The sequence below is a fragment of the Acanthochromis polyacanthus genome, chromosome 6, assembly GCF_021347895.1.
Source record: "Acanthochromis polyacanthus isolate Apoly-LR-REF ecotype Palm Island chromosome 6, KAUST_Apoly_ChrSc, whole genome shotgun sequence".
In the NCBI taxonomy this organism is placed as follows: Eukaryota; Metazoa; Chordata; class Actinopteri; family Pomacentridae; genus Acanthochromis; species Acanthochromis polyacanthus.
This window is the reverse complement of record NC_067118.1, coordinates 2,027,142-2,038,000: the sequence shown is the minus strand read 5'-3', so window position 1 is coordinate 2,038,000 and position 10,859 is coordinate 2,027,142. Positions and strand designations below refer to the sequence as shown.

Below are 10,859 nucleotides of genomic sequence, written 5' to 3'. Positions count from 1 at the left end.
TAGTGCCCTGGTAGTTGAGATAATGATGAGTTGTCATTTTGTCATGATTCATTGCACATGGGTTGGTCACTTTGCAAAAGTGAACCAAATACACACCAAGCAGTACTCAGTGAGTATCTGCACAATTTGAGAATGGGTTCTGAAGGCCTATATAAAGGCCCAAAAAAGGCCACCATTGTTAGTCCAGTGAACAGCATCATGCCGCGTCTGTCACATGAACAACGTCTCCGGGCACTGGGTATGGTGGAGACCGGTTTGAGCTACAGTGATGTAGCCAGGCGTATGGGCTGTTCCCAACCCACAATCAGAAGCCCGGTCCAAAGCATGCGCCGATGGATTGTTGCCTGCATCCAAGCAAATGGAGGCCATACATACTCTGTATTGACTGTTGTGACTTTGTTTTTGGCAGGTGCCTTTTTCTTTTGTGAAATTCTTTATTTTGAAATCATTCTTGAAACTTTAGATTTTTGTTTCTGTATGCCAATATGCTAAACAAATGATTCGTATGAAGAAAATCCAGTTTCGGGCTTCAAAATAAAAAATATGTTGAAAAATATGGTCTCAAAGTTTTTAATGACTGTCAGTGTACATTTAATCTGATATAAACACGGCTCACACCCAGCCAACAATATAGTGTAACTGTGCAATATACACCACTACCTCATTCACTGTTTTTTATATTTACTCCATTATTTATACTGTAAATATGTAAATAGACTGTTTTTGCACTTTTTAAGATTTCCTGGCACTGAAAAGAATAAGCTCTGCAATCTCATTATACACTGTATTGTCTAATGACAATAAATATTATTCTATTATAGTCCCCAGACTATAGCCCAGATTAAAAAAATGTAAAACAACCTCATTGATGTGTTTTTAAACATGGAATAAAGAAACAATACGTGGGATCACAATGAGATTAATTTCAAGTATTTATTTTCATTGGTTTTGCTAACAACAAAAAACAATATTTCCACTCAATCATTTTCCCAGTTAATAATATTTACAGCAGAAAAAAGTGACATCCTGAGTTAAACCTGTAGAAACCTGCAAAAATGAAGTAAAACTACAATTCACGATGCAGTAATCAGTACCAGTAGTACTAGTTCACAGTAATCAGTACTAGTAGTACTAGTTCACAGTAATCAGTACTAGTACACAGAGGACTAGTTCACAGTAATCAGTACTAGTAGTACTAGTTCACAGTAATCAGTACTAGTAGTACTAGTTCACAGTAATCAGTACTAGTACACAGAGGACTAGTTTACAGTAATCAGTACTAGTAGTACTAGTTTACAGTAATCAGTACTAGTAGTACTAGTTCACAGTAATCAGTACTAGTACACAGAGGACTAGTTTACAGTAATCAGTACTAGTAGTACTAGTTTACAGTAATCAGTACCAGTAGTACTAGTTCACAGTAATCAGTACTAGTACACAGAGGACTAGTTCACAGTAATCAGTACTAGTAGTACTAGTTCACAGTAATCAGTACTAGTAGTACTAGTTTACAGTAATCAGTACTAGTAGTACTAGTTTACAGTAATCAGTACTAGTACACAGAGGACTAGTTCACAGTAATCAGTACTAGTAGTACTAGTTCACAGTAATCAGTACTAGTAGTACTAGTTTACAGTAATCAGTACTAGTACACAGAGGACTAGTTCACAGTAATCAGTACTAGTAGTACTAGTTCACAGTAATCAGTACTAGTACACAGAGGACTAGTTTACAGTAATCAGTACTAGTAGTACTAGTTTACAGTAATTAGAGGAGAAGGATAAAAACAGTTCATCAACATTTGGTTGCAGCTCACAAACATCTGAGGCTTCAGGAGCTGATCAATAATCAATAATCAGTAACAGGTTACGCTGAAGCAGGGGGGTCTAACATGTGGCCCCCGGGTCAAAACCGGCCCTCAAAGTGTGAAAATTACAGAGAAGACATTCATTGTAAATTAGTGAAACTGTGAATTTAAAAGAATTTCTAGATCATGACAAGTTGTTTGGATCAGAAAGTAAAATACTAGGTTGCTCTTTTGTTCTCTAGTCATTTTGCATCTTATTTTTGTCATATTTTGTCTCATTTTTGTGTTTTTGTCTGACTTTTGTGGTTTTGCTCCAACTAACACTCTGACTTGGAAGTTGTAATGTGGGAATGATGAACTGAGGCTGGATGTTGATGAAACTGAATTTATTTGAGGTTGTTCATAATGTTTTGTAAAAAGATAATTCAATTCACTTTTTTTTTAATCTCTCTGTGTCATTCTGTATCATACTCTGGAATCAGTAACCCCTGTGGTCTATAAAAGCACCAGTGGACAGTGTTTACGTAACGACGTCCACTGCCAGAAGTATCACCTGATCCAAAAGATGGATTCTAAAAGCAGATGAAACCCAGAGTCCGTCACTATTCACAGATCAGCGAGGCTTCGTTCAGACTCCTGGAAGCCTTTTGTGTTCCTCACAGTTCTGTTGGCAGCAAAGTGGCAGTGCAAACACACCTGAACACACACAGCGACGACGAGCTACACAGTTCAACACACAATGCACGTTGCTGTGAATTCCTATGAGAAATGAAAAAATAAAAGTCCAGAAATGCACAAAAGGATCGAATAAGATCAGAAAAAAATGAACCGAAAATAAAGAAAAGCAACAAACGTACAAACATTTTATCTACAGGACGTTTGTTTTACAGCAGAAGTTCTGTTTGTGTCCCAGAAATACGATTCAAACACCATTAAAGGGTAAAACAGGAAAACATGTTTAAGAAAACATTTTTTGTTTCATGTTTTTGCTGCTTTAACTTTACAACTTTCTGAAGGTCCTTGAACGAATCGTGTGACATTTGGTTTCATCAGAGAAAAAAGATTAAATCTGAGCTAAAAACATGGTGATATTTCAGCAAATTCATTTTATTGTACAGAAAATAACCCAAAACAAAGCAGAAGTAACAGGATTCTTTAAAAAACTAAAAATGGTTTGCCATTTAAAAACGTAGAAACAAATTAAAACAAAACTGAAAAAATTGGTACATTTTCAACTTTCTAATGAGCGCACTGTGGTGATAAAATCATTTTATTCTACAAGTCTTGTATTAAAAATCAAGGAAAATAAACCAGATTCCATTTTTTAAAAACTTGTCTTCCTTCATGTCTGCATCTTTTCTCGACATTCTTGCAGCTTTTAATGTAATTTCTTTTGCATCTTTTAGTGATGTTTTTGCACCTTTTTGGGTAATTTTTGCACTTGTGTATTTTCGCATCTTTTAGTGACATTTTTGCACCTTTTTGGTTATTTCTGCACTTTTTTGTGTAATTTTTTGTATATTTTGGTGATATTTTTGTGTAATTTTTGCATCTTTTAGTAACATTTTTGCACCTTTTGTGTAATTTCTGCATCTTTTTGTGTAATTTTTTGCATCTTTTAGTGACATTTTTGTGTATTTTTTGTATATTTTAGTGATATTTTTGTCTTTTTTTGCATCTTTCAGTGACATTTTTACACCTTTTGTGTAATTTCTGCATCTTTGTGTGTAATTTTTTGCATTTTTTAGTGATATTTTTGTGTCATTTTTTAGGCATCTTTTAGTGACAGTTTTGCACATTTTTGTGTAATTTCTACATCTTTCTGTGCCATTTTGTAACTTTTAGTGTCATTTTTGCATCTTTTTGCATCATTTGTGCATCTTCTACAATCATTTTGTGTCATTTTTGTCTGTCATACCATGAAATTAGCAACACCTGTGGGAACTTGGACGTGTTAATTTTAGGTTTTTAGACGTTTCTTCATATGAATGATGAATTTAACTTTTATTTTTTATCTCTTTTGTGTTTTTTATTGCACTCTAGCTGCCATATGTTAAATCTCAGTGAGAAAATCTGATGATATAATCGGAGTCGCCTTTAAGTACGTTTTGATGAGATTCTTGCACAGAATCGACCACAGACTTGTTTAGAAAAGGTATTAAAAGGTAATAATGAGTCTTCCTGAGCTACAATGTGCGTCTTAAACTGCCGCATTGAGACTCTGAGGAGCTCTAGGGGTCAAAATGACGACATGTTCGACGTCTTACAAAACGTCTGTGTGGCGCCGAGCCACAAAAGAACGATTGTGAGCTGGAATTTACTGCTCACAACATTTCTGCTGAGAAGTTCTTGAACTTATGGGGGAGAAAACAAGGCACGGGCTGATTATCAAAGCAGATATCTGGCTTTTTTCTGATTCTTCTCCTCCGTCTGTCGTCACTCTGTGGTCCCAGAAATGTCTGAACAAGAAACACAAAACAGGAAGTTAGCTTCTCACACAGCGGCTAACGCTACGCTAACAGCTAGCAGCTAAATTAGCAGGCAGATTAACCAGAAAACAATAATTAATTCAAGACCTGGACCTTAGTGGACGAGAAAAGAGATAAAACAGTGAAAGACTAAGAGAATCAAACAGCAGGAGACAAACTGATCACTCTCAGTGGATCCACATACACAGAGGAGATCATTTAATCACTCTCGTTTCTATTTTACACAATTTTGAGTCACTTTGGAAACATTTTGAGTCATTTTGAAGATGTTTTTGGACGAGTTTGTGCCATTTTATAGAATATTAAGTATTTGGTCCAACTGTAAGTCCTTTTGGAATCGCTTTTGTCAGTGGATCCACATAAACAGAGCAGATCATTTAATCACTGCTGCTTCTGTTTCATATTCAGTTACAGTCGCCTTCATTAATGAAGAAGTCTAGTTATGAACGACAGGTTCTCTGCAGCTTCATGCTGCTAAAACATTACACCAAATGTAGATCTGCATTATTGATTACCAATAATCAGCCTTGACAAAACCCGTAATGATCGATCTTGAAGAAAACCGGATCCAAATGCTGCATATATAAACACACTACATAAAAAAAAATAGAACCAACCTCCCCTATCTGGACTGCTGAACGTCTGGAGAGGCAGGAGAAGGCGGGGAGGTGGAGGAGGTGGAGATGGAGCACTTGGAGATGGAGGTGGAGATGGAGCGTTCGGAGATGGAGGTGGAGATGGAGCAGTTGGAGATGGAGGAGTTGGAGGTGGAGGAGTCGGAGATGGAATTGGAGATGGAAGGGCTGGAGATGGAGCACTTGGAGATGGAGGTGGAGATGGAGCGTTCGGAGATGGAGGTGGAGATGGAAGAGTTGGAGATGGAGGAGTCGGAGATGGAAGGGCTGGAGATGGAATTGGAGATGGAAGGGCTGGAGATGGAGCACTTGGAGATGGAGGTGGAGATGGAGCGTTCGGAGATGGAGGTGGAGATGGAAGAGTTGGAGATGGAAGAGTTGGAGGTGGAGGAGTCGGAGATGGAAGGGCTGGAGATGGAACTGGAGATGGAAGGGCTGGAGATGGAGTTGGAGATGGAGTTGGAAATGGAAGGGTTGGAGATGGAGTTGGAGTTGGAAATGGAAGGGTTGGAGATGGAGTTGGAGATTGAAGGGTTGGAGATGGAAGGGCTAGAGATGGAGTTGGAGATTGAAGGGTTGGAGATGGAGGAGTTGGAGGTGAAGGAGGTGGAAGAGTTGGTCATAGGAGGAAGTTCCTCGCAGGCAAAGTAGTCCTTGAGTGGAGCGAAGAGGTGTCGGATGACCGGGACGCTCCAGGCCTTCCCCAGAACCTTCTGCCTCTGCTGCCGGTTCATGCTCCTGACGTCGGTGTAATGTTTGGGGAAACCGAAGATCCTGGAGGAGGACGGAGAAAAACGATTCATCAGTTTGTGTCCTCAGCACAAGATCATTCCGCAGATAAAAACTGATGATAACCGTCTGCAACCTAAAAACCCATCAGTGGACCTAAAAAGACCTGCGACAGTTACAGAATCTGCAGCATGAAAAAAACAGCAAGAACCAGATTTACAACTTTCTGATGGTCCCTGAACTAATCAGGTGTGACGCTTGGTTTCATCAGGAAAAAAACGATCAAATCTGAACTAAAACTGTTCCTTTAACTTCATTTTGTTCTTCAGACAATAACCCAAAACAAAGCATTAGCAGGAACCAGATTCTGTCAAAAACTAACAATTCTGTGCTTTGCCACAACCAAAGTAAAAAATGTATAAACTACATTAAAACAGAGCTGAAAGAAATTGTCACATTTTCAACTTTCCAAAGTTCCATAAGCGGATTGTGAAAATAAAAATAATGTTTTACTGCAAGTCTTGAATAAAAATGAATCAAAAACAAACTAGATTCCATTTTTAAAAAATCTGTGTTGCTTCATTTTTTGCATGTTTTTGTCTCATTTTTCTATGTTCTAGTGACATTTTTTGCAACTTTTGTCTCTTTTTTGTATCCATTAGTACCATTTTGCATTCTTTTGTGTCATTTTAACATTTTTACTGATGTTTCTGCATCTTCTAGTGTAATTTTTGTATCACTTTTTCACTTTTGCATCTTTTAGAAACAGTTTTGTATCTTTTGGTAACATTTTTGCATCTTTAAGCGGCCTTTCTGCTCTTAGTGTCATTTTTGCATTTTTTAGTTATTATTTGCATCTTTTTGAAACATTTTTCCATCTTTTTGGGCCATTTTATGCGTCTTCTAGTGTCATTTTCTATCTTTTGTCACTTTTGCATCTTTTGGTAACATTTTTGCATTTTTTAGTTATTTTTTGCGTCTTTTCGAAACATTTTTGCATCTCTTAGTATCTTTTTTTCGCATCTTTTGGTGAAATTTTTGCATCTTTTAGCATAATTTCTGAATGTTTTCGTGCTGTTGTCTCTTTGTGTCATTCTATGTGTGTGCTACTGACAGAAGACATTTCTGAGTTCTCTCTCCTTCTTGATGTTTGTCGTTTCCACAGAGCTGCAGGACTTTAGATGAAAATGAACCACAGTACCCTTCTGTCTCTGTGTAACGTTTGTGTCATTTTTGCATCTTTTCGAGCTAGTTTTGTCCCTTTGTGAGGTAACAGAGATGTCCATGTCTGTGTTTTTTCAGTAACCTGCCAGTGTGACATGTCACCTCCATGCTAAATATCTCTACACCTACTTTTCCAGCTCGGTGATCCAGAGGGTGTCCTCTTTGCCGTTGTACAGGACGGGCAGCTGAGACACGTTCTTTCCCTGCTTCAGAGAGTTTGAGTTGGTGGTGATCGTCCTCACCTTCGTCATCTGGAACAAAAACACCACAAAGATGGATTATTTGTACCATAACGAATGCAATCAGTGTTTCTCTAATGACAGAAACATCGATTGAGCCACTGACCAACGCTTCTCTACCGATCTCCAAACAGTCCTGGAGATTCAACTTGTCTTTCTGGGAGGCAATGATGGGCCTGAAGAGGGACGGAGAAGCACAAAAACAACATTTAACCTCACAAAATCTGAAAAAATAGAAGCCTTTGACAAGATAAAGAAACAAGAGGAAAATTAAAGATGGAAAAGGACAAAGAATGTGAACAAACTGCAAAACAACCAACATGTTCCACCATTTATTTTAATTTATTTCAGACATGCTACAGTATAATGAAGGCAAAAAGCCAAAACAAGACACACAAAACAAATAACGAAGCGGGATAAAAACCAGCCAAACCAAATTCAACACCTAAAATAACGTCCAGAAATGATCAGGATGAAGTTTAAGTTATTAATTCTCATGCTTCGGTTCACCATTTGCACTTTTATACGCCTTTAGAATGTCCAAGAACAGATTTACTCTTCAACATTATTACATTTTTTGTATATTTTCCCAAATTGTTTTATAGTTGTACTCTTTCTGAGATTATCGTTCATAAGTTTACATCAAAATAAACTAGATTCCATGAAAAAAAAAATGTGTGAGTTCCTTCATTTTTGCATCGCTTAGTGTTCTTTTAAGAACACATTTACTGTTTCTCATCAGTATACTTTACTTTTTTTGCTATTTTTCTTAGTTTCATATTCATACTCATTCTGAGATTGTCGTCTGTAAATTTACACCACAAACTGACAAACTTCTGCTCTTCATGGCTTTAAAATTAAAATTTCTTCTTAATCCATCGTTTCTAATGTTGCTTCTGAACAGCTGTTCTCAAGGAGGTTGTTTGTTCTGAACACATTATTTGTTTTAAATTTGACTAAATCCATGAATTTTGGAAAACAGCTCATTATATTCCACATTATCCTGATAGCTTTTTTTTGGTACACTGCTCACAAAAATTAAAGGAACACTTTGAAAATACATCATATTTCAATACGGGGAAAAAACAAACTGGATCTTAGCATTGATATGGACTGGATAATGTGCTAGGAATGAAAAGTGCCACATTGTTTGATTGGAATGAAAATTATCCCCCAGGAGGGCTAAATTCAAGACACCCCAAAATCAAAGTGAAAAACTGATGTGGCAGGCTGGTCCATCTTGTTGAAATTCCTTGGCAGAAACTCAAAATGCTATTCAGTAGTTTGTATGGCCTCCATGTGCTTGTATGCATGACTGACGATGTTGGGACAAGCTCTAAATGAGACGACAGATGGTGTCCTGGGGTATCTCCTCCCAGAACTGGACCAGGGCATCGCTGAGCTCCTGGACAGTCTGAGGAGCAACCTGATGGTGTCAGATGGAACAAAACATAATGTTCCAAAGGTGTTCTATTGGATTCAGGTCAGGTGAGCATGGGGGCCAGCTAATGGTATCAGTTCCTTCATCCTCCAGGAACTGCATGAGTTCTCTTACCACATAAGACTGGGCATTGTCGTGCACCAGAAGGAATCCAGGACCACTGCACCAATGTAGGGTCTGACAATGGGTCAAAGGATTTCATCCTGATACCTAATGGCAGTCAGAATGCCGTTGTCCAGCCTGTAGAGGTCTGTGCGTCCCTCCATGGATATGCCTCCCCACACCATCACTGACCCACCACCAAACCGGTCATGCTGAACAATGTTACAGGCAGCATAACGTTCTCCACGGCTTCTCCAGACCCTTTCATGTCTGTCACATGTGCTCAGGGTGAACCTGCTCTCATCTGTGAAAAGCACAGGGCACCAGTGGTGGACCTGCAGATTCCTGTGTTCTGTGGTAAATGCCAGCCGAGCTCCACGGTGCCGGTCAGCGAGCACAGCGGCCACTAGAGGACTCTGGGCCCTCAGACCACTCTCATTACATCTCTTTCTGATTGTTTGATCAGAGACATTCACACCAGTGGTCTGCTGGAGCTCATTTTGTAGAGCTATTGCAGTGCTCATCCTGTTCCTCCTTGCACAAAGGAGCAGATACCTGTCCTGCTGATGGGTTGAGGACCTTCTACAGTCCTGTCCAGCTCTCCCAGACTAACTGCCTGTCTCCTGGAATCTCCTCCATGCGCTTTGAGACTGTGCTGGGAGACACAGCAAACCTTCTGCCAGTGGCACGCATTGATGTTCCATCCTGGAGGAGTTGGACTGTCTGTGGAACCTCTGTAGGGTCCAGGTATCGCCTCATGCTTCCAGAAGTGACACTTACCCTAGCCAAATGCAAAACTAGTGAAAAACAGTCAGAAAACATTAGGAAGGAAAAAATGTCAGTGGCCTTCACCTGTAAACTCATTCCTGTTTTGGGGGTTGTCTCATTGTTACCCCTCTAGTGCATCTGTTGTTAATTTTATGAACACCAAAGCAGCTGAAACTGACTAAAAAGCCCTCAGTCACTTACTTGACCAGATCAGTATCCCACATGTTTCACTGATTTGATGCAATACTTAGATTAAAAAGTGTTCCTTTAATTGTTTTGAGCAGTGTAGTATGTTTATTGTCTGTACTGTAGAATCATACACGTGTGTTATCTTCTGCACAGCAGTCAGAAAAACCAGCCAGTATAATTTACATGAGGCTTAAAACTTCTTACCTGCTCATGCCGGGAATGTTTCCCCAGAAGTAACGAGCTCTATGAGCCGGACTCACTTTGACGGCGTCCACCAGCACCGGGTTACACTGTTCAACAACAACGGAGTAAAGAACTGTCAGCTCTCTGAAAGGTGCACTTGAAGGAAGGAAGGAAGGAAGGAAGGAAGGAAGGAAGGAAGGAAGGAAGGGAGGAAGGAAGGAAGGAAGGAAGGCAGAAGGCAGAAAGAAAGGCAGCAAGAAAGGCAGAAAGAAAGAAAGAAAGAAAGAAAAAAGGAGGGAAGGGAGGGAGGAGGGAAGAAGGAAAGGAAGAGAGAAAGGAAAGCAGGAAGGAAGGAAAGCAGGAAGGAAAGAAGGAAAGCAGGAAGGAAAGAAGGAAAGCAGGAAGGAAGGAAGGAAGGAAGGAAAGCAGGAAGGAAAGAAGGAAAGCAGGAAGGAAAGAAGGAAAGCAGGCAGAAAGAAAGGCAGAAGGAAGGAAGGAAGAGAGAAAGAAAGAAAGAGAGAAAGAGAGAGAAAGAAAGAAAGAGAGAAAGAAAGAAAGAAAGAAAGAGAGAAAGAAAGAAAGAAAGAAAGAAAGAAAGAAAGAAAGAAAGAAAAAGGAAGGAAAAAAGGAGGGGGAAAAAGGAGGGAAGGGAGGGAGGAGGGAAGAAAGAAGGAAGGAAAGCAGGAAGGAAGGAAGGAAAAAAGGAAATAAGGAAGGAAGGAAAGCAGGAAGGACGGAAGGAGGGAAAGAAGAAAAGAAGGAAGGAAGGAAGGAAGGAAGGAAGGAAGGGAAAAAGGAAGGAAAGAAGGAAGGAAAAAGGAAGGAAGGAAGGAAGGAAAGCAGGAAGGAAGGAAGGAAGAAAGCAGGAAGGAAGAAAAGGAAAGCAGGAATGAAGAAAAAGGAAAGCAGGAATGAAGGAAGGAGGGAAGGAAGGAAGGAAGGAAGAAAGAAGGAAGGAAGAAAGAAAGGAAAGCAGGAATGAAGGAAGGAGGGAAAGAAGGAAGGAAGGAAGAGGTGGCAAAAAAATTAGAAGATTAACCCTTTAGGACCTAC

The 10,859-nt window shown here is 39.4% G+C and overlaps 1 protein-coding gene across 1 annotated transcript in view; it reads right to left on the bottom strand.

Moving 5' to 3' along the window:
* Positions 1 to 919: 919 nt before the first annotated feature.
* The window catches only part of LOC110969083 (uncharacterized), a 36,107-nt gene continuing 26,167 nt past the window's right edge, over positions 920 to 10,859 (bottom strand). Inside the window, 5 exon segments of the mRNA XM_051949680.1 lie at positions 920 to 4,266; positions 4,914 to 5,705; positions 7,014 to 7,135; positions 7,230 to 7,299; positions 9,828 to 9,913. Of these exon segments, the coding sequence (XP_051805640.1) occupies positions 4,919 to 5,705; positions 7,014 to 7,135; positions 7,230 to 7,299; positions 9,828 to 9,913 (1,065 nt within the window). The 3' untranslated portion in view covers positions 920 to 4,266; positions 4,914 to 4,918.